The sequence below is a fragment of the Scyliorhinus canicula genome, chromosome 8 (genome assembly GCF_902713615.1).
Source record: "Scyliorhinus canicula chromosome 8, sScyCan1.1, whole genome shotgun sequence".
Lineage (NCBI taxonomy): Eukaryota > Metazoa > Chordata > Chondrichthyes > Carcharhiniformes > Scyliorhinidae > Scyliorhinus > Scyliorhinus canicula.
In genome coordinates, this window is record NC_052153.1 from 169,368,908 (window position 1) to 169,392,475 (window position 23,568).

General features: G+C 44.4%; 1 protein-coding gene across 2 annotated transcripts; it reads left to right on the top strand.

Annotated features, from left to right (window-relative positions):
• The first annotated feature begins 10,397 nt into the window (after positions 1-10,397).
• On the top strand, positions 10,398-21,685 carry rwdd (RWD domain containing 4). Of its 2 annotated transcripts, XM_038805711.1 has the most exons (8): positions 10,400-10,611; positions 12,593-12,673; positions 13,440-13,549; positions 15,213-15,363; positions 16,293-16,398; positions 17,214-17,263; positions 17,542-17,544; positions 21,122-21,685. In XM_038805711.1, the coding sequence occupies exons 1-8, from the start codon at positions 10,588-10,590 to the stop codon at positions 21,152-21,154; spliced, it is 558 nt and encodes a 185-aa protein (XP_038661639.1). In that variant the 5' UTR covers positions 10,400-10,587; the 3' UTR covers positions 21,155-21,685. The 2 variants fall into 2 exon arrangements, with proteins under 2 accessions (XP_038661640.1, XP_038661639.1); XM_038805712.1 differs by lacking the exon at positions 17,542-17,544 and having other exon boundaries at positions 10,398-10,611.
• The last annotated feature ends 1,883 nt before the right edge of the window (positions 21,686-23,568 follow it).

A 23,568-nucleotide genomic window follows, 5' to 3' on the forward strand; every position in this document is an offset into this window, starting at 1 on the left:
TCATTAAAAAAAAAAAAAAAATTTTTTTTTTTTAAAAATTTTTTAAAAATTTTTTTTAAAAACTTAATGGGTGGAGCTGTTGGGTTACTTACTGGTATAGGGTGGATACGTTGACTTGAGTAGGGTGATCATTGCTTGGCACAACATCGAGGGCCGAAGGGCCTGTTCTGTGCTGTACTGTTCTATGTTCTATATGAGGCGCCCAGAATCATAACCGGGTGAAGTAATTATTTTACTTAATATACTATGTGGCCCTTTGTGAATTGTGAATTTCTGAATGTGGCCCTTGCACGGAAAAGTTTGCCCACCCCTGACCTAGGGTATTAGCCTGGCCCTCTGGATTACTAACCCAGTGACATTACCATTATTTGATTTGATTTATTATTGTCACAGTGAAAAGTATTGTTTCTTGCATGCTGTACAAACAATGAATACCGTACATAGGGAAGGAAGGCTGCAGAATATAATGTTACAGTTATAGCAAGGTGTAGAGCAAAGATCAACTTAATACGAGGTAGGTCCATTCAAACGTCTGATGGCAGTAGGGAAGAAACTGTTCTTGAGTCGGTTGGTACGTGACCTCAAACTTTGGCATCTTTTTCCTGACGGAAGAAGGTGGAAGAGAGTATGTCTGGGGTGCTTGGGGTCCTTAATTGTGCTGGCTACCTTTTCGAGATAGCTGGAATTGTAGACAGTCAATGGATGGGAGGCTGCTTTGCGTGATGGATTGAGCTACATTCACGACCTTTTGTAGTTTCCTGCGATCTTGGGCAGAACAGGATCCATACCAAGCTGTGACACAACCAGAAAGAATGCTTTCTATGGTGCATCTGTAGAAGTTGGTGAGAGTTGTAGCTGACATGCCAAATTTCCTTAGCCTCCTGAGAAAGTAAAGTCGTTGGGCTTTCTTAACTATAGTGTAGGCATGGGGGTATCAGGACAGGATGTTGGTGATCTGGACACCTAAAAACTTGAAGCTCTTGACCCTTTCTACTTTGTTCTCATTGATGTAGACAGGGGCATGTTCTCCAAATGCTTCCTGAAGTCGATGACAATCTCCTTCGTTTTGTTGACATTTGATGGAGAGATTATTGTCGTTGTACCAGTTCACCAGATTCTCTATCTCATTCCTGTACTCTGTCTCGTCATTGTTTGAGATCTGACCCACTAGGGTGGTGTCATCAGCAAATTTGAAAATCGAGTTGGATAGCAATTTAGCCACACAATCATAGGTGTGTAAGGAGTATAGTAGGAGGCTGAGGACACAGCCTTGTGGGGACCGGTGTTGAGGATGATCATGGAGGAGGTTTTGTTGCCTATCCTTACTGATTGTGGCCTGTGGGTTAGAAAGTTCAGGATCCAGTCACAGAGGGAGGAGCTGAGGCCAAGGCCACGGAGTTTGGAGATGAGTTTCGTAGGAATGATGGTGTTGAAGGTTGAGCTGTAGTCGATAAATAGGAGTCTGACACAGGTGGCTTTGTTATCTAGGTGTTCCAGGGTAGAGTGCAGGGCCATGGAGATGGCGTCTGCTATGGACCTGTTGCAGCGGTAGGCGAACTGTAGTGGATCAAGGCCATCCGGGAGGCTGAAGTTCATTTGTGCCATGACTAACCTTTTGAAGCACTTCATGACGATGGATGTCAGAACCACTGGATGATAGTCGTTAAGGCAAGTTGCTTGGCTTTTTTTTGGTACAGGGATGATGGTCGTCTTCTTGAAGCAGATAGGGACATCAGATTTTGTAAAGAGAGGTTGAAGATGTCTGCGAATACCCCTGCCAGCTGATCCGCGCAAGACCTGAGTGCCTGTCCAGGTACCCCATCTGGGCCAGTGGCTTTCCGTGGGTTGACCTTTTGAGAAGGCTGCTCTGACGTCTGCAATGGTGATCTTGGATACTATGCCCAAGAGATGGGGGTGAGTCCGGTGAACCACTGCAGACCATGTGGTGTAGGTTGTCATTTACATTAACAATACCAACTAATATCTTGTCTGCTTCAAAGAATCCTAATTATTTATTCTCAAGACTAAAGGGAAGAGTTTTTTAAAAATTAAGTGAGGCCTGCAAATCCTAAAAAAACAGAACTTGGATAGTCTTGATCAGTTTTCTATTGACCATAATTTCATAGTGTCAAAGTGATCTGTGATTCATTGGATTGGATTGGATTTGTTTGATTGTTGATAAGACATAGGAGCAGACTTAGGCCATTTGGCCCATCATGTCTGCTCTGCCATTTAATCATGGCTGATATGTTTCTCATCCCCATTCTCCTGTCATCTCCCAATACCCTTATTAATCAAGAATGTATCTATCTCTGTCTTAAAGACACTCCGTGACTTGGAATCCACAGGCATCTGCAGCAATGAGTTCCACATATTCACCACCCTATGGCTGAAGAAATGCCTCATATCTGTCTTAAAGGATTGTCTGTCGGGCTCTAGTTTCACCAAATAGTGGAAACATCCTCTCCATGTTCACTCTGTCTAGGCCTGTCAGTATTCTGTAAGTTTCGATGAGATTCCCCCCCACCCCCCCTCCCTTCTAAACTCCAATGAGTCCTCAACCACTCCTCAGATGACAAGTCGTTCATTCTGGGATCAATCTTGTGAACCTCCTCTGGACCCTGCATGGAATCAATGAGTACTCAACAGTCACAAGTGGTGAAAACAGGTGAAAAAAAATTATTTTGCTCAGCACAGATTCTCCTCTTCGTAAGTGTAAAATGAATGAACAGAACTGATAAAGTCAAAACATTAAAGCCAAAGAGGAACAAGTATTCCGATTAAACAATACTTCTTCCTTTCGTAGCCCACCATGTATTCGGGAAGTCTTATATCATATTGTACATCATTGTTAATTCTTGTCGGAGCGGTTTCGAGACTTGAGTATTGAGTCAGATTCACGTGGGGTTATTCCCTGTGGCTCAACTCAGTACAGAGAGGAAGAAACACATCGACAACCTGGACAAGATGGCTATTTAATCAAGCTTGTTACGTATACACAGAGAACAGACCTGGATATCTGGCTAAGATCTGTTCTGTTGAACAAAGGCCAGAATATAGTACTTGTACAATTTTCAAAAATCAGTAGCCCTCCCCAGCTGGACGCGATCCAATCCCTGAAGCTGCTACGTTTAAACTTATCCAATAGAATTGCCAGCAATGTTTAAACTTCACCCAATGGAATTGCAAGTAGTGCATGATAGAACCTCATCCTGACAGCTGTGCATTCATTGTGTGAGATAAGCAGGACCAGCAAAACCCGCATCCTGCATTGTTTCACAAAGACAAGATATCAGAAGTGATGTCCTTCCAGACAAGTTAGCTATCCTAAATCCCTTTTGATTACTTATTACTGCAATGTCCTAAAAATACATGTTTAATGGTTAATAATGATTACTCAGTCCTATAATCTCAATCCTTAATAAAGTAACTTATGTAAAACTACTCTGGCGGCATGCTAACTATTCAGTTTTATGAGGTATCATTGCTGAACCCCCCCTTCAGAGAACAAGTCTATTGTACACAGCTGCCAAACATTCCTTCCATGGAAATAACCTAAATACTGCAGATGCTGGAATCTGAAACAAGAACAGAGGATGCTGGAAGAACTCAGCGAGTCCAGCAGTTTCTATTAGGAGAGAAACAGTTAATGTTTTGAGTCCTTTGTCTCTGTTAGAACGGAATGTGGTAAAGCTACAGAAATTGCAACATGGAATGAAATGAAAATTGCTTATTGTCACAAGTAGGCTTCAAATGAAGTTACTGTGAAAAGCCCCTAGTCGCCACATTCCAGCACCTGTTAAAGTAGCATTCCTTCCATCTTTGCCAAACTTCAAGAAACACATTCAACCCATTTGGTTTTAGATTTGTCAAAAATTGGCAACTCTATTAATGCAGATTTGAACTACCTATGAAAAGGTGATTTTACAAATGCTGAACAATAACTGAGGAAACACAAACTACTCAACATTTATGCCTTTCATGTGCAAGCATACTAAACTCAAAAAGTGTTGTAGATATTTATGTTCTATGCAGGAAAGGAGGCAGGGGCGCCAATAAAAGGTTTTCATTCAATTCAAATCAATTACAAATGCTACTTAAAATATATTTGAAAAATAATCAATTTCAGTAGATAAACATAAATAAAGTTCTCCACAGCCTCCAACCACAGTCTGCGTACTCAGCACAGTCCACTTCTCCCTCCTTCTCATCCATCCCTGTAGCCTCATTGATGAGACATCAATTGCACGAGAGACGAGTTGCTATACAAAAGTTAGGCTTTAATAAGCTAGAACTTAGCCCTACGGTCGACTACAATAAAATGGATGACCGACGGGCGTTCTGACTATTTATACCTCGGTATGGAGGCGTGGTTAACTCAGCCTCTCGACCAATCGGAGAGCTGTCACATGACTGGTCTCAACCAATCGGTCGAGAGGCACATGACCGACCAGGGCCAATGGTAAGCCGGTGTTCTGCACCAATTGCAGACAGCTATGCAAATCATACCACCACATTCACCCCTTGCGGAGAAAGAAGCCGGGGGGGGGGGTATCAACGAGAGCCGGGGGGGGGGGGGGGGCGAGAACTTGTGGTATGAGTAGCAGCCGGGAGAACAAACATTTTCTCTTCCTTTTATTACATTTTTGGCTTCCCACTGGCCCAGACAATTAGCAATATTACACAAAGTCCCAACAAAGTCCATGGAGCTGTTGAAATTTAAATCGATTCGATCAGTCTTTTCGTGGCCCGTGACATTCTGGCAGACCGCCGCAGTGGAGTAGGTGACGTCGGTTCAGCCGATGGTGGTGGTTGCACTGATGTCCTGGAGTCCGGGAGCAATGGTCCTTGAATAGTCTCCGTCACCCGAGCTGGCTGTGGAGACGCCATGGATGGGGAAGGGGTGACCTGGGTGGGGCGCTGGGGGGAAAAAAACAGGGGGGGAGGTCTGTGGTGAAGGGGGGGAAGGCCGCACGCCGGCGGGTGCCAGGTCCCAGAGGGAGACCGCGTCCTGCCGACCTTCGGGGTACTCCACATACGCATACTGCGGGTTAGCGTGGAGTAACTGGACTTGTTCCACCAACGGGTCGGACTTGTGCAGCCGCACATGCTTCCGGAGCAAGATGGGTCCGGGGGCGGCCAGCCACGTCGGGTGAGGGGATCCGGAGGACGACTTCCTTGGGAAGACAAGAAGACGTTCATTAGGTGCCTGATTTGTTGCGAGACAGAGGAGTGAGCGGATAGAATGTAGGGCATCGGGGATAACCTCTTGCCATCGGGAAATAGGGAGATCTCTGGACCGGAGGGCCAGTAGTATGGTCTTCCAGATGGTACCATTCTCCTGCTCGACCTGTCCGTTACCCCGGGGGTTATAGCTGGTCGTCCTGCTAGAGGCAATGCCCTTGTTGAGCAGGAATTGACGCAGCTCGTCGCTCATAAAGGAGGATCCCCGATCGCTGTGAATGTGCGCGGGGTAGCCGAACAGGGAGAAGATGGAGAGGAGGGCCTTAATGACGGTCGATGTGGTCATGTCGGGGCAGGGAATGGCAAAGGGGAAGCGGGTGAATTCGTCAATTACCGCCAGGAAGTAAATGTTGCGGTTGTTAGAGGGAAGGGGCCCCTTGAAGTCAATGCTGAGACGTTCGAAGGGGCGGGATGCTTTGATCAGGTGTGCGCGCTTGGGGCGGTAGAAGTGCGGTTTGCACTCTGCGCAGATGTGGCAGTCACGGGTTACTGTCCTGACTTCCGCGATGGAGAAAGGCAGGTTGCGGGCCTTAATGAAATGGTAGAGATGGGTCACCCCTGGATGGCAGAGGTCCGCGTGGAGGGAGCGGAGGCGGTCTATCTGCGCGCTGGCGCAGGTACCGCGGGACAGGGCATCAGGAGGCTCATTGAGCTTCCCAGGACGATACAAGATCTCATAGTTGTACGTGGACAACTCGATCCGCCACCGTAAGATCTTGTCATTCTTAATCTTGCCCCTTTGTGCATTATCAAACATGAAGGCTACTGACCGTTGGTCTGTGAGGAGGGTAAACCTCCTGCCTCCCCAAGATGGCGGCGCCCGTGGGGCGCTCATGGTTGCTGGGGGAGGGGTTAGCGGTGCCGGCAGGCCGATCGGAGCGGCTGGGAGCGGGGGCAGAGGCGCTCAGGCCAGGCGCGGGGGCCCGGGGGTGGCAAGTGGAGAGTAGCGCGGTGCGCTGGAGGGGCCCGGAAGGGCCCAGAGGAGAGAGAGAGGCGCGCAGGCCGGGCGCACAGGGGCGGGGGGGAGATTGTTCCGCGGCGTCCAGGAGGGGCCAGCAAGGGCCCAGAGGTGGGGATCCCTGGTCGCTGCGCGGAACCGCAGCGACCGTTATGGCCTGGCAGACAGTGGAGAAGTGGCCCTTCTTCCCACAGCTCTTACAGAGGGCGGAGCGGGCTGGGCAGCGCGGGCGAGGGTGTTTCGCGAACCCGCAAAAGTAGCAGCGGGGCCCAGTGGACTTGTCGGGGCGTCCCCCAGCGCAGGCCTGAGGGAGGTCGGGAGCGGCGGATGGCGGTGTGGAAGCTTGCCAGGAGGCCCAGGATGGTGCAGCGCGGCTGGGGACATAGGCGCGGGCGTTTAGATCGGCGACCTCCAGGGAGGTGGAGAGAGTCCGTGCCTCAGTTAAGCTGAGGTCGTCTTTCTCCAGCATCCGCTGGCGGATAGCGGGGGACTGCATCCCAGCAACGTAAGCGTCTCTGATCAGCAGTTCCATGTGCTCCGTAGCTGAAACTGCGAGGCAGGAGCAGTTCCTCCCCAGGATGGCGAGGGCCTGGTAAAATTGGTTTAATGACTGTTGCACGTTTTACTTGAGTGTATTACGCGTTTATTGGAGTGTATTAACACACCTCCGTTTAAAGGCCGTGTGCTTAACACTGCTACAGCTCTGTGTGTGTAATTTCAGCTCGGAGTCGCCAGGTGCCGTATATAGACACCTCACAAGTATCTCAAGGTCAGGTTCAAAGTAATAAAACTATACATCGATTAGTAAGTTCCAACGATCAATATTTATTATACAAATATAATAAATACGCATGCACACGCTAAAGACTAATACCTATTTCTACTATTAAATGACTAAATACTTATCTAAGTGGGAACCAGCAAGGTCAGGGGACAAGGCCTTTGTTCCTTTCTGGGCTGCACCTTCTGTTCTTTACTAGTCGAATACTGTATAAGTAATGCTGGGTTCACGTAGCGAGCGTCGTTTTGGGACTTACTGAACGATGGCTGGTGCTCAACGGCTGGTGATGGAAGACAGGATCAACGGCTGGAGTCGGAGTCAGGATACAACAGCAGATCGGGGTCGAAGTCAAAGCAGAGCCGGAGCAAAACAGACAGAACCATGTGCGGGGTCTATCTTTATAGGGGCCCCCAATGTCCGTGCCTTTTCGGGGCGGTCTTTACCTGCCATGTATCGATTGGATCATTTCCCAATCGATGTCTCACAAATCCCCCAATCTGAGGGTCTCTTCTCGATGGGTGGGGCGGTCTCTAGGGTCTTTTGTGATGGATACTTCTGGTGCCGTTTCGTCTGGGCGTCCACTTAAAGTATCCATTCAAAACCAAATGTTGCTATTGTGTGTGCCCAGATCTGGATTGCCTCATTACTATGCAAAGCGTTTTGCTATTTACACCTTTGGTTGAGATCTTCCACCTGGCCATAAACTAGTTTTGCTACGTGCAGAATGCTAATTAGCCTTTGCAGACTGCTTGTCCTGGCTAAACTGTTTTCTCCATTTTGTTAGCCCAGTGTCCATCTTAGGTGGCTACAATGACTCACCGGGGAGCTGTTGTCTGGTGGCCAGCAGATGTCGGGCGAATACTCTGTTGACTGGTTTAAGGAATTGTCCATTCAGCTTTAGCATGGCGGCATCGTGATCTTTCTCCTCCTTGATTATCGCGTAGGCTGCTATACCCACGCTGGAGTGGAGGATGTGATGCTTCTGTGCCATGATGGGGGGGCTGGTTGCAGACTCCAGGTATCCTTCGAGACATGCCAGCCAATGTTGAAAAAGTTCTGCAGAGTTCGGAGTTTGCGGGCTGATGCGGAGGCATTCAGGCTTGATCCGGAACTCCAACTTCAAAAATCTAGCTTATTAAATTGATGAGCCATCAATTGCACGAGAGACGAGTTGCTATACAAAAGTTAGGCTTTAATAAACTAGAACTTAGCCCTGCGGTCGACTACAATAAAATGGACATGCAAAATGGCCTCCTTCTGTGCTATTACAATCGATAGCGGCGTCATGTCCTCATGACCCCACAATGCTGTGCATGAAACCGCCAAAGACTGTAGGGATGGTGGAGCCTGATTCACCCAGAGTCTGCATCACTTCACCCAGCAGCTTCAACAAGAAGTTCCAAATCTGCTTCTCACCAGCCATCTATTCTTTGACGGAGACAGTTTAAGTCTTGCAAGGAAATCTGTTTTACTCTTCACCATGACAGAAATTAGCTGATGTTTGACTTCCAGCAAAACTACACTCCATCTCATGGCAGCCGAGAGCCTGTGGCTGAGCTTTGGTAATCACAACCCAGCAGCCATGTCTGGTTTAACACGTGGCTGGCAAGATCACGAAGGGCTGTCAGGGACAGGTATCTCCAAAGACATACAAATGCTTCTGCGTAACACCAACGTGACCAGAGGATAACCGGTGCTGCAGACAGAAATAACAGCTGGCTTGGCCATTATATAATCAATGACGGCTGGAGAGTAGCCCTTGCTATCAGAGATTGCAGTGATCGCATCTGCTTCTTGCTGCTTGACATTCGCTGCATGCAGATTACCATGACTTCTTTTTGTATCTTGTTCACAGCCTTATTGGTGAAATTTGCATAAAATTATGTAGGCCTCCATGTGACTCTTCAACCTGCTTGAAAATGGTGCAGCCCACACCGAGGTATCTGAAAAATGAATTGCAATCAGATATGGAGCTCCGTTTGTAAATAACAGAATGGTTACAGCACAGAAACGGAATTCGGTATGCTGCCTGTGCTGGCTCTCTGTAAGAGCATCCCAGCTCACCCCACCACCTGATCATTTCCCTGTACATTGCAGCAGGTGAAGCCTGGAATCCAACAGTACATAGTCTGCGATTAGATAGCAGCAAACCTCATCTGTGTATATTTGGTGAAAGTATATACAGAACATGGCTAAAATACACCTATTACTCGAGGCAGAGGAACAGATACTGGACGGCACGGTAGCACAGTGATTAGCACTGTTGCTTCACAGCTCCAGGGTCCCAGGTTCAATTCCTGGCTTGGAGTCTGCAGTCTCTCCTTCCTTTCCTAAGTATGGTATGCATTGTTTGTACAGCATGCAAGAAACAATACTTTTCACTGTATAGTAATACATGTGACAATAATAAATCAAATCAAAAGTTCTCCCTGTGTCTGCGTGGGTTTCTTCTGGCTTCTCTGGTTTCCTCCCATAAATTCAGAAAGATGTGTTGTTAGGTAATTTGTACGTTCTGAATTCTCCCTCTGTGTACCCGAACAGGCGCTGGAATGTCGTGACTAGGGGCTTTTCACAGTAACTTCATTGCCGTGTTAATGTAAGCCTACTTGTGACAATAATAAAGATTATTATACAATTGCAGAAGAGGTAATTGGGTGAAGCAGAGGTGGATGGAGATAGATTCAGAGCCACAATAAAGGAGACCCAGAGCCATGGAAATTCATCGGCTGTGTGCCTGACAGGCAATGTGCATCGTGGACATCAAGTGTAATGAAAATGCCTTTAAGCACCTGAAGGGTGAGACATAGCTCTTGGAGAAGTCATATGGACTCAAAACGTTAATTCTTGTTTTTCTCCCACAGGTGCTGCCAGGCCTGCTGAGTTCTCCCAGAAATTTGTTTTTATTTCAGAGTTAAACATGGTGCCTGGAGACAAGATAAATTTATTGCACTTTATGTAATTTCCAAGTCGAAATGTTTTGTTATGTACTTTTACAAATTTTATGAGTAAAGTATCTATTGCGGGGGGTGGGGGAGGGAGAAAGCTCTCATTGATAACATTAAAATAAACGTTCTGATGATAAATTCGCAACAGCAACCCGTAACAAAAATAATGACCTCTGAAACATTTTCAAATATAAAGCCTGTAACTGAGAAGAGAGCAGAAACTCAAAACCCGGAGCTTTCAAACTTCCCGCGCTGCTGAGGTGGGCGGGGAAATGACATCACCACGCATGATGTGGGTGTTGGGATGTCAACGCGCAGTTCTTTGGTGGGTGATGGCGTCACGGCGCGCGCTTGCAGGTCCCAGGCAAAGGGCGGTCCTAGTGACATCATCAGCTCCCCTGCGCACGCCTACACGTAACTGAAGATACTTTGATTGGCTGAGCGTCCTGACCAATGGCGTGGGAGGTCATTGAGTGAAGGGTCGGAGTTGAGCGGGGGGCGGGGAGGTGCCGGCGTGGGCAGGCAAGGTTTAACGGCAGCGGGGAGGTTGCTCTGTGCCCCGGGATTGGAGTGCGGGGCTTGGATGGAGGTCGCTCGGTGTTAAGGCTGGCAGCGTGAATTATCCCCCCCCTCACCCGACCGTCCGGGGGGTAGCTGCGATGACGGCCAACGAGGAGCAGACGGTGAGCCGGGCCGGAGGCAGGAACCTGTGGGTCGAGGACGGCCAGCGGGGCTGCTCCTCCTGGGGGGCGGGGACGACTCTGCCCCCCCCGCGGCTCTTATAGGGGGCTCCTAACGGAGGCAGCATTCCACACCTGGGCAAACATCTCCTGGAACTGATGAAGCTGCTGCTGGGCATCAGCCAGGAGCGTGAACACTGAGACTTTCTTATTCCTCACCATGAAGAGCAGGAGTAGTATTGACCAATCTGACAGTGTGGGATAGGGGGGAGGATTGGGCTGGGAGGGTTTTCAGGCTGGGATTTGTCCTGATAACTCTTACCGTGGTCTCAGTACAAGCGCTGCTCTGGAGTTGGGGTAATGCAATGAATTTGCCCCATTGAATTCCCAGAGTAAATCTGTGAATATAATCCTTTGAATGGAAATAGATTGCTGATACTGCTGCAGTGCATCTTGTAGTGGTACACAATGCTGTAATTGTGTTTCAGAGGTGGAGGGAGTGAATGTTTATGGTGGTGGATGGGGTGGCAATAAAGTGGGCTGCTTTGTCCTGGATGGTGTTGAACCTGTTGAGTGTTGGTGCTGCACTCATCCAGGCAAGTGGAAAGTTTTCCATCACACTCCTGACTTGTGCCTTGTGTGTGGTTGACAGGTTTTGTGCAGTCAGGAGGTGAGTTACAGAATTCACAGCCTCTGACCTGCTGTATTAGCCATGGTATTTATATGGCTGGTCCGATTCAGTTCTGGCCAGTGGTAACCCAGGGTGTTCATAGTGGGGATTCAGCGATGGTAATGCCATGGAATATTAAGCCGAGGAGGTTGGAATCTCTCTTGATGGAGATGGTCATTACCTAGCAGTTTTGTGGCATGAATGTAACTCATCACTTCTCCGTCCAAGCCAGAATGTTATCCAGTTCTTGCTTCAGTACCTGAGGAGCCAGGAATGGTGCTGAACATTGTGCAGTCATCAGCGACCATCCCCACTTCAGTCCTCATGGTGGACGGAAAGTCATTGATGAAGCAGCTGAAGATGGTTGTGTCTAGGACACTACCCTGAGGAACTCCTGTAACGATGTCCCAGGGCTGAAATGATTGACTTCCAACCACAACCATCTTCCTTTTGTTGTTAGATATCCCTCCAACCAGTGAGAAATCTTCCATGATTCCCATTGACTTCAGGTTTGCTAGCACTTCTTGATGCTACACTCAGTTAAATACTGCCTTGATGTCAAGGGCAGTCACTCTCACCTCGCCTCCGGAGTTCACCTCTTTTATCTATGTTTGGACCAAGGCTGTAATATGGTTAGGAGCTGAGTGATCCTGGTGGAAGCCAAACTGAGCATCAGTGAGCAGGATATTGCTAAACAAGTGCTGCTTGATAGCGCTGTCAATGATACCTGCCATCACTTTGATGGTTGAGAGTAGATTGATGGGGCGGTAATTGGCTGGGTTGGATTTAGCTTGCCTTTGTGTAGAGGACATTCCTGAGCAATCTTTCCACATTGGGTTGACACCAGTATTGTAGCTGTACTGGAACAGCTTGGCTAGGGGTGAAACCTGTTCTGGAGCACAAATCTTCAATACTATTGCCGGAAGGTTGTCGGGGCCCAAACCTTTTTTTAAAGTATCCAGTGCCTTCAGCTGCTTTTTGATGATATTGTTCCTGCATATGCAGGAAACTTTGTGATACAAACAAAATACGATACTTGCTGACAATCAGTAATAAAAACAGAAAAATGCTAGAAATACCCATCGGGCTGGGCAGTAACTGTTTCGGGAGGAACAATTAATGTTCCAGGTCATTGACCTTTCATCAAAACTTGTAATCTTGCTTGTGCTGGCATTCTTTCAACACAAATCTAACTTAATCTGCATCATCTAATGTGTGTATGTAATCATGTGTGCCAAGAGATTACATTTAAAAAATAACGGGCTTTCCTCTCTACCTTAATCACATTACAACTGGTTCTGGTTTGTTTCTCAGATGGAGCTTGAAGCTCTTCGCTCCATTTATGAAGGAGATGAATGTTTTAAGGAACTTTGCCCAGCATCTTTTCAATATAGGGTGAGTTACAGTACATTTGGTACAAATGCAATTGGTTAGTGGAAGTTTGCATTAGAACATGGAACATTACAGTGATGAGGATGTTAACATTTTTGCACTTCAGGGTATTATACCTTTGGATTGTATGTGAGAGATGCAGGTGCATTCGGGATTAACTCACTTCAGCAACAGCGTTTCCCTGTAGCATCCACATGTGATCCGAATTATAGAAAACCAAAAGGCACAATGTACTTGTCATCGGTGTGATCTTGATGCCAGGTTGTGATTGTTGGGGGCAGCGGCATTATCTTCCTCCTGGATATTTTTGAGTGCAGGTTTATTGCAGTTTTGATTGCTTCTCAAAACATGCATTTGTTTTTTCAAAACTTGCCACGGGAAGTTTGCACAACTGTTTGAAACACACTGGGGATAAATTTGAAAATTGTCACCAGAGCAGCAAACCTGGTGAAGCAATTATACTCATATACTGGGGTCAATCTGCTCCACCGCGTTGCCATTTGGGCGACAAAGTTGAAAGTCCACCCTCCCCCTGCCATTGTTTCCTTAAAGGGGGAAGCTTCTTTTGACTTGGCGTAATCACAGTTGCAAAATAAATGACCAGAGAGAGGATTCGATATACCGCCTTCAAACATTCAACAATGTATTCAATAGTCGGCAGTATGCTGTCTTCGAATTTCTAAATGTTGTATTTCAAATGTCTTCCCTTCTCTGCCAGTACCGCTTTTGACGTTCTTTCCATTTTTGTTGCTTTTCTACTTTATTTTAGGTAGGTAACCTTGGCAACCCAAAAGCCTTCCTGCTAGAAATTTCATGGCCTGAAATGTATCCAGAATTGCCCCCAAACATATCGTTGAACGCATTCTTCAACAATAGCATGTAAGAGTTCCAATCCTATTTGGCAGAAAATGTCAGATTATTTTTTGTCCTCCTTGCAATTTTAAATAGATCGCTAATTGATTTGTAAATTAAATTCAAACTGTAATCTTTGTACACAAGTGCTCTGTACTTGGAAAAATTGCATTAAGCACATCTTTTGATAAGAGAACTTCAGTTTGGTTCTGTCTAAATTCACATTAGTAAGGCAAATCATGTTTAACTAACTTTTGGAAGTTTTTTACTAAGGCAACAGAGGTGGCTGATGAGGGTAATGCTGTTGGTGTGGTGTACATGAACATCCAGAAGGTATTCGCACAATAGACGTGTGGTCAAAATTGTAGCTCGTTGAATAAAAAGGACAGGAGCTACCTGGATAAGAACAGGATATGAAATTGACAATACAGTCTTGGTTAATTAATATTTTTTGGGCTGGAGGAATGTTTGTCATGGAGTTTCCCCCAGAGATCAGTGTTGGGACCCTTACTCATCCTGATATATATATATTAATGACCTAGTCCTAGACCTTGGTGTAAAGGGAACAATTTCATAATTTGCACCTGATACAAACTTAGAAGTAATGGTGAGCTGTGCGGTGGATAGTGTAAAACTTCAAGAGGACATAGACATGTTGCTGGAATGGACAGCCAGGTGGCAGATTAAATTTAATGCAGAGAACTTTGAAGCGATTCATTTTGGTAGGAATAATGCAGAGGGGCAATATAAAATCATGGGTAATTCTAAGAACAAGGAGTAGGCCATCTGGCCCTTCGAGCATGCTCCGCCATTCAATGAGATCATGGCTGATCTTTTGTGGACTCAGCTCCACTTTCCCACCCTTTATTCATCAAAAAACGATCTATCTTTATCTTGAAAACATTTAATGAAGGAGCTTCAACTGCTTCACTGGACAGGGAAATTCATAGATGCACAACCGGTTGGGTGAAGAAATTCCTCCTAAGCTCAGTCCTAAATCTACTTCCCCTTATTTTGAGGCTATGCCCCCTAAGGGCGTGCAAGATCAGAGTGACCTGGGTGTGAAGGTGCCTAAATCATGGGAAGTGTCAGGACCAGTTGAGAGGGAACTGATTTGTGATCTGATCAGAAAGAATGTGCATGGCTATGAGGAGAGGACAGAGGAGTGGCGATGGGTAAGGTGCTCCTATGGAGAGCTGGCACAGACAAGATGGACTGAAGGGCCATCTCCTGTGCTGTAACTATTCTGTAACGCCAGACTTTGTGGAGATATTTTTGATGGCTATCCCAGAAAAGTGTCTCAGAGCCGACCTATGAAAGAAAGCCGAAACAAAGAAGCTGATGCAAACTAAGTTAGGACAGCTAACAAATAAATAATTTTGAAAATAACATAATTCCCACACTTTTACCTCATGTCCGTTGTGGCGTAGCCATGAAGTTTTGATTTAAAATCTGTTTTTCCCCTCCCCAATCCAGACTTAAAGACTGCTTTGTCTTTAATGATTCTATTGTTAATGATCCATGTTCCACCTAATACTTTAGGTTGGAACGTTCAAATTAGCTGGTAAAGAACGGGTATCATGTATTTTTCAGTAAAGCTGACAACTTAAATTTTAACCATTCCCAGTTCCTCAGTTTGCTAAACCATCTGATGATATATTTTTTGGTGTACGTTTTGTGTGCTCTTCAGTTCTTCATCAATCAAGCAGAATATAATCGCCAAGCTGCAAGAACAGGTTGAAGTAAACCTGGGGACTGCCATGGTGTACACACTGTTTGAATGGGCTAAAGAGAATCACGAGCAGCTCATGGAAAACCACCAGCCAGTAGTTAGTACAATGGTAAGTCTGATATCAAAGAATGCTTTAACTTTAAAGAGATGCCTAATTGCTAGCAGTGTTCTATTTTGCCTGAAATGCTGCATTTTGGATCGAATCATTTAAATTGTGACAATGCAACTGCAATACAAGGTAACTTTGCACCCATGTTCATGGTTGAATAGATATTGAAATTTAATTTGTTTTGAAATACCTCCATGGGTTTTAAACCTTTTTGGATCTTGAATGTCATCTTTTGTTGGTCTCCTCTTCTAGGTGCAGATTGAAACCAAGTTAGCTCCCATTTTATTTTTTTATTACTTTACCACAGTTACAAAGCCAGAGCTCAGAGTGTGGACAGGGTCAAACCCCTAATCCAGTTCCTTGCCTGCTCCAAAATCCAATTCAAATTGAATCCAATTCATGGTCCCCACAAGAGAGATGCACCAGATCCAGGCACTACACCTGACCTCACTACACTTGATCTCAGCCAAAACGCCAAGAAGCGATAGCTCCCATTTTAACATGAAAAACATTCAGAGACTGCCATTCGTGACCTGGGAATGTCCCAAATCGCTTCCTTGCCAGTGACATCCTTTTGAGGTGGAGGGTCACTGTTGTAATTTAGGAAACAGCGCCCAATTTGAATGCAGCAAAGTCCCATAAACAGCATTGATGCAAATTATGAGAAGTTTGAAGGTGTGTTGGTTGAGGGATGAATGTTGAGCAGGAAAAGAATGCCTCTGCTCATTTTACTCCACAGGACCTTGCATGGATCATTTAATTGAATGATTGGTGTTCAGTCAGCTGTTTCCAGAGATAAAATAATTCTTTGTTTCTAGTGTGAAGGAACTAATCTTGTAGCTATATGTTCTTGTTATAGAAGAGGTTAAAAGTGATGAGTGTAATATTGAATTTATGCCAATGTATTTTTTTGGGGGGGTTTCTTACAGACCGTATCACTGACTGAAAATACTGTAATATCTTCTGTGGCTAAGAAAAAGGAGAAAAAAGAACAGCTGTCAAAATCCCAAAAGAAGAAATTGGCTGATAAGACAGGTTTGGAATATTGCTTTGAAGACTTAGTAACTGTTGTGTGCATCCAAATGTATGAAGCTTTGGGCTGTGTATCCTTTTCCGCTTCCTTGGCAATGCAAACATGTGTGGCGAAGATGTATTGGTATATGGTATTCTGGTTATCTAATGTAGTTTTTCTCCTCACAATCATTATCTTGTGACAAGGGCAGTATGGAGCAGATGGGTTTAACCATATTTCTGTAGCTTCGTGGTCACGTTTGTTTTAGTTCTTGATTTATTTTAATAATGGTATTTGAATTCCTCACCTGCCATGGTTAGATTTAACTCATGTCTTCGGATGATTGGTTCAGTAGCAAAGCCGTCATATCTTCTTGAGCAGCTTGTTGCTACTTAATTTCCCTCTTGCTCTAGTTTCCTTTTAAATAACCTCTCTCACAGTTCCCACAGAGACAGAAAAGGTTCACTATACCAAGGTATGAAACATCCTTGTCAATAGCTTGACATGGCTTAAAGATTTGGATCTCTGGGAAATACTTCTTATCCATTGCAGTATTAAATTGGCCCGGCTGTGTTTGGGAAGGCGAACTGGGCCCTGGTCTTCACTCATTGTTAATCCCTGCTGACGAGAGATGTTGGGTGAAGCCACAGTTGGCCTTGGTATTGATGCTTCCAAAGTCAAGTAGCTGAACTGGCGCTCACTGCTGAAGGTTCACACATGAATCAGAGCCAAGAGTTGAATGGAATCCAGGGTCAATAACCCTTGGAGAGAGTGGTGTGAAAGAAGCAAATACTCTCTTTGAATCTTGTGCTAAAGACTTTTTTGATTTCTCCACCAGATAATCGAGGCGAATTGCCACGGGGATGGAATTGGGTGGATGTCATCAAGGTAAAACTTAGATATTGTTTTTGTGAAGCTCAAAGATTTGAGGTGCATAATACCTGGTAAGAGCCTGACTGTATTTTAGTGCACAGAAACGTCATCAGATCTGATCGCAGTTGTAATTATTTTTGAAAGATTTAAAGGAAGCCATCTTGCCCTAAAAAGCTAAAGTGTTGGATTTGTAAATTGATTTGAAGCATTTTGGTTGCTAACAAGTTATTTTCACCTTCTCTCAAATACAATCTGCCGATGCTCGATGGATGACTTTGTTCTGGCGCATACAGCATGTAAGTAATCTTTTAAAAATTCCAAAACGTTTTCCCGCACCCGCAGAGTGCAGGGCAGATTTCGCCAATTGAGCTAACCGTTCGATGTACTCAGTTGACTCTGAATGAGTGATGTTCTATCCATTAAAATTTGACTTGCAGTGAAGGCTGGCTAAGTTGTCAGTTTGTATATTATTTGGAATGGAATCCATCAGATGTGCACCTCACCCCATCAACGTGCTAATTCCTTCTCGCCTCACCATAATTTCACTTTTGGTCACTTGCCTCTTGTTGTTGAAAACTCACCACTATTCTTAGAAGCCCCCCCATACCAAAAAGGACCAACAATCTAAATGGTGAACAGGGATTCTCACTTCCTGACCGTCTGATGCAGGCTTCTATGGGTGCTATTCAGGTCAAACTATATTTTCAAGTTATCCCCCGGTATAACCCATACCTTCACAGAAGATTTCATCTACTTACCACTTAGTAGCATTGATCCTGGGTCCCGCATTGCTAAGTAAGTAAAGTAGACTTTGGAATAACCACTGTTTCAGGTTAAAACTTTTAAGTTATTTTATTATTATATTTTTTGTTTTAAAAGATGCAATCACTGTCTTTACAGAAACGTTAAAAGATCTTGCTTCTTGACCCTCCTGGTTGGTTGAAGGGACCTTCAGGCCCACCTTGACAATCAATCTTTTTTTTTAAAATCTGGTCTTCTTTAGATGTATTCACTGTTCTGCTCGGTTGCTATGCTCTATCTTTCCCATGTACCGAGCAGTGAGAGCTATCTCTGAGCTGACTCTGCCTCCTCTTTAAATTCTGGTCTTCCTTGGATATATTAGCTGTTTTAGCTCGGCTGCTTTGCTCTGTCCCTTTCCCATGACCGAGCTGACTGTGAGCGGACTCTGATTCCTTCTCTGCTTCTCTCCTTCTCAGGGTTTATATATCTTTCTAACAGTTATTAAGTTTTATGACTTTATTGTAAAGTAACTTTTATTTCACTTGGATTGTAAAAGGTACCTTTAATCTAAATTTTTCTAACACGACTAAGTATTCATTTTGACATGACCTCAGCTCATAGATCTCTGATTACGTTGTTTCCTTTGTGATGTTCAAAATGCTTTGATTTCAATAGGGGTGTGAATTTTGGTTTGGTTCCTGTCATTTCTATAGTTTTATTATCGAATTGTGTCCCCAGCTCATAATTTTGACTTTGATTTGGGTCTAATTTGTGTTCTTGTAGACAGGTTGTCTCCAGTTTTCTTTAATTTACCTGGTGTTAGCAGAATCTCACATCTATATATTTGCCCCCCTAGTCATTCTTTTCTTTCTGCTGATTTTACTTCAATGAAGGTGTGAATCATTGCTTTTAGCTGTATGCTAAAACTCCACTTGGTTACAACTTGAAAGGTTTACATTTATCACCTAACTCAACTGAAACCCTCATCCATGCTTTTCCAGATGCTTACAAAGATAGTTAATTTCAGTGAAGGTGTGAGCCATTGTTTTTAGCTTCATACAAAAATCCTGTTTGTTTGCTAAACCTGTTTGGGAGAAGGAATCTGCATTTTATAATCCTGCTCTTTGCAGCTGCTATTAACCCTTCATGGGATCATTCCCTGTATCCTCTCATGTTTCTCTCAGACCAGATATTGCCAGATTTCCATGTTTCAAATGACACATCTTTCCACATTTTCAATTACACCCTCCCCAAATTTCTTTTCTATATTGTTCCCAAGTCCCGCAATGACCTTTTTTTCAAAACAAAATTCCCCCCCCCAACTAATAACTTTTGACGAGTGACTCCTTATTCTCAGTAACTTCACCTTTCACAATAATGTCTAGTACCATGCTCCAACTTCTCTCTACTTTTATCTTAACTCATTCCATGGAGCTTCATTTTATGTATTCGAATTAGAGCCACTGATTTTGGGGAATGCAAAATAAGGCATTGCTGATTTTCTTTTTTAAATGGCAGTCTGAAACTGCAAGAAGGAAGTTCAGGGTCAACAATAATTACAAATTGAAAGGTTTATGAAAAGAAGGTTGTTTATAGCAAGTCCAATGGCTTATTGTATCACTGATAGGAAATGTGAGCATGAGTGGCCCATTCAGCCCCGCCATGTGAAAAAAGTCATAGCTGTTTTTCTTTTCTACATTTTTACTATATAATTTTGGAGTACCCAATTCCTTTTATTTTACAATTAAGGGGCAATTTAACGTGGCCAATCCACCTACCCTGCACATCTTTGGGTTGTGGGGGTGATACCCACGCAGACACGGGGAGAATGTGCAAACTCCACACGGACAGTGACCCGGGGTTGGAATCGAACACAGGTCCTCAGTGCCGTGAAACAACAGTGCTAACCACTACACCACCTTGCCGCCATCTGCTTGTGGCCTTAATTCAATTTCTATCCCCCATAACATTTTTGCAGTCTTTCTCCATTTAAATAATATTCTGCCATTCTACTCTTCCGGTCAAGTGGTTAAGCTCATATTCCTGTATTATACTCCATCTGCCATTTTCTTTGCCCATTCACTTAACCTATCTCTGCAGATTCTTGGAAAGCAGCTTGCTTTCTTACCTATCTTGTACCTTTCTTGTACTGTCAGCAAATTTGGCTACAAGTCTTTCCTTCATCCAAGTCATTAATGTGGAGCATAATAAGCCCCAGTACTGATCCATGGGGCACTCCACTAGCTATAGTTTGCTAACCACAAAATGACTCATTGATCCCTTCGACAGCACCTGCCAAACAAGTGACCTCTACCACCTAAATGAACAAGGACAGCAGATGCATGCGAACACCATCACCTCCAAGTTCACTTCCAAATCACACACCATCCTGACTTGGGACGATATCACTATTTCTTCCTTCACTGTCGCGGAGTCACAGTCCTGGAACTCCCTCCCTAATTGCACCGTGTGTGAACCTACATCGCACGTACTGCAATGGTTCAAGAAGGCGACTCACCATAACCTTCTTGAGGGCAGCTAGGGATGTACAATCAATGCTGGCCTAGCCAGCGAAGTCAAAGACGCATGAAATATTTTTTTTAAAATCTCGACTCTGTTTCCTGTTCGTTAGCCAATCCTCTGAGCTTGCTAATATATCTCCCCGACACCACGAGCTCTTAACTTGTGCAGTAACCTTTGATGTGGCACCTTATCAAATGCCTTTTGGATATCAAGGACACCACATCTACAGGTTCCCCTTTATCTAGCCTATTTGTTACACCCTCAAAGAACTCTGATAAATTTAAAGCATCATTAACGCCTAATTATATTTTGAATTTCTAAACATCCTGTCTCTACCTCCTGAGTTATGGAGTTTAGAACTTTCCCAATGACAGATGTTAGCCGAACTAGCCTATATTTCCTGTCAGCTGCTTTCTTGAATCGTTCTGTTATATTTGTAAGAAAGATATAAGTGAAGTGAATTCAGATTCTTATCATCTGGAGATCGAGTTACATATTATAAGCAGTTTTGGAAGCGGATGCATTAAGCCGTATAATATTCTAGCTTCATTTCCTAATTTAGGATTAGAATAATATGACATTTATTTTATTCTTTCTTTCCTCCCCCAGTTGAGTAAAACTGGCAGCAAGGATGATGAGTAACCCGTTTATGGAGCGGTGTGAACCAAGAATTTCAGATTTATTTTGCTGGAGCACATTCATTTTTCCGTGTTTATGTGGAAAACCTCTTTGGAAAAATTACAGCATCTGTTTGGTATGAAATCATTGTGAGCTTTGTTTTTACTCTGCAGTCTAGCTGCACAATGGCAATTGATGCACTAAAATGACACTCAATCGGATCTGTCCACTTACAAATCAAAATAAAAATATAGAATAACTTGAGCTCCTCCTAAGTTGGACACATGGTAACAGACTGCTTTATTGCACATATTTCTTGTGGAGTATACTCCTGTCAAAGTGATGTTTTCAATTATAAGACTCAACATTTTCCTGAGCAGCATGGGTAAGATGATGACCTATCTGCAATCATGCTAACTGTTTTTGTTATCTTAACAAGGGTATTACTGACTGTACCCCTCTCCCTCACTTGCTCCTTTTGATATCCTGTCATATCATCATGAGGAAATCAACCAGAAATATTTAGGATTTTAATAAAGCTTTTAATATTTGTTATCGCATGGACTCTTATTAAAAAAAGCAGGAAATATTTCCCAAATGTGCATACATCATCTATGCAGTAAGGGAGAGACATTGGATGGTACCTACATAGATTTTAGCATCATATTTGACATAGACATAATAGTCTAAGCCCATAATTTAGATTATAGGATTGTTAAAATAGATTGGCAAGTGGTTGGCAGGCAACAATAAATAGTGGTGCATGCCCAGTTGTTTAGGTGCCAGCTAGTTACTGGTGGAGTTCCACAAGGTTCAGTATGGGATCTTCTAAATTATTTTAGAAAGGAATTAGTGTCAAATTTTTAAAACCGTCTTGAAATGGCAGTAATAACAAATGATGAATATAATAATAATCAATGCACACATTTTCAAAAGGATCCTTACAGGTTGATCAATGGGCAGTGAAACAGATACAATCCATGCATTCAGTTGTACGGTTGAAATTTAGCAGAGGCAAAATTGATGTGGATTATAAGGACAGATATAAAGACAGATTTTGGACATTAAAAGCTATTTGCACAAATTCCCCTGGCTGTTTGTTAAAGCAAACCTGGATTGTTAGGATGCATAGCATAGGTTGATGTATGAATCCAGAAAAATCATTTGAAATCTCTTTTTTGGCCCTGATGAGACATAGGCTTGATTTCATACAGCTTATTGTGACTGGAAACATGCTGGTCAGGCCCACTTAATTTTGGGAGAGGCCTGAATTCTGGGGCAGGACAAGGTATCCTTGGAGCGATTTAAAGCTAAGCGGGAGGAAGAGTTGGGGGAGGTTATTGAAGACGGTCTGTGGTGTGAGGGTAAACGCCTCCTCGTGCGCAAGGTTGGGGCTGATACAGTTGAAGGGGTGTATAGGGCGCACCTCACAAGGGCGAGGATGAGCCGACTCTTTGAGGGGGTGGAGGGTGTATGTGAGCGCTGTGTGAGGAGCCCCGCAAACCATCTTCACATGTTTTGGTCCTGCCCGAAGCTGGAGGGGTAATGGAGGGAGGTTTTGTGAGATCATCTCGGGGGGGGAGGAGGGGGGGTGCATGCGGGTTTCGAACCAGGGCCCCAAGAAGTCATTTTTTGGGTGTGTGACCAGCCCGGGCTGCAGGCGGGTGTGGGGAAAGATGTCTTTGCCTTCGCCTCGCTGATTGCCCGAAGGCAGGTCCTGCTGGGGTGGAGGTCAGCTTCTCTGCCCTGTGCCCTGGCTGGATCTGCTGGAATTTTTAACACTCGTGAAGGTGAGGTTTGAGCTGAGGGAAAGGATGGAAGGGTTCTACAATTCATGGGCATTGTTTATCTTACACTTTCAAGAATTGGATGCCATCGAACACTGAGGGGGGGGGGGGGGGGGGGGGGGAGTATATTGTTTATTGTGTATGGAATTGCCACAGACTTTTTTTTGTTGTGTTGTATTTGGAATGTGGGCATGATGTTTGGGTTTCTATGTTGAAGGGACTGCTGGTTGGGGGATTTATATTGTACTTGTTATCTTTGTTGTGTATTAGATGAAAAAAAAAATTTAATTTTGGGAGATGCCTACGCCAGTCTTCCTCCAGTGGAAAACCACTTACAACTAAATTGAAGGTGGGAATGAGCCCATTTGAGAGTAATTTGCCTCCTCACGGTGGGCTGTCAATTAGGCTCATTATTGAGCCAATTGACACCAATTATCTCTGAGCCGAGTGGAGTTTAGTGGTGGTTCAGGATAACATGCAGGAGGCATAGCTTTCCCATGCCGCCAGGCACACCCTGTCAAAGGTACTTAGTGCCTGATCAAGGGAGACTCTCGGCCCAAATAACAAAGAAAAGTACAGCACAGGAACAGGCCCTTCAGCCCTCCAAGCCTGCACCAACCATGCTGGCCATCTAAACTAAAATCTTCTACA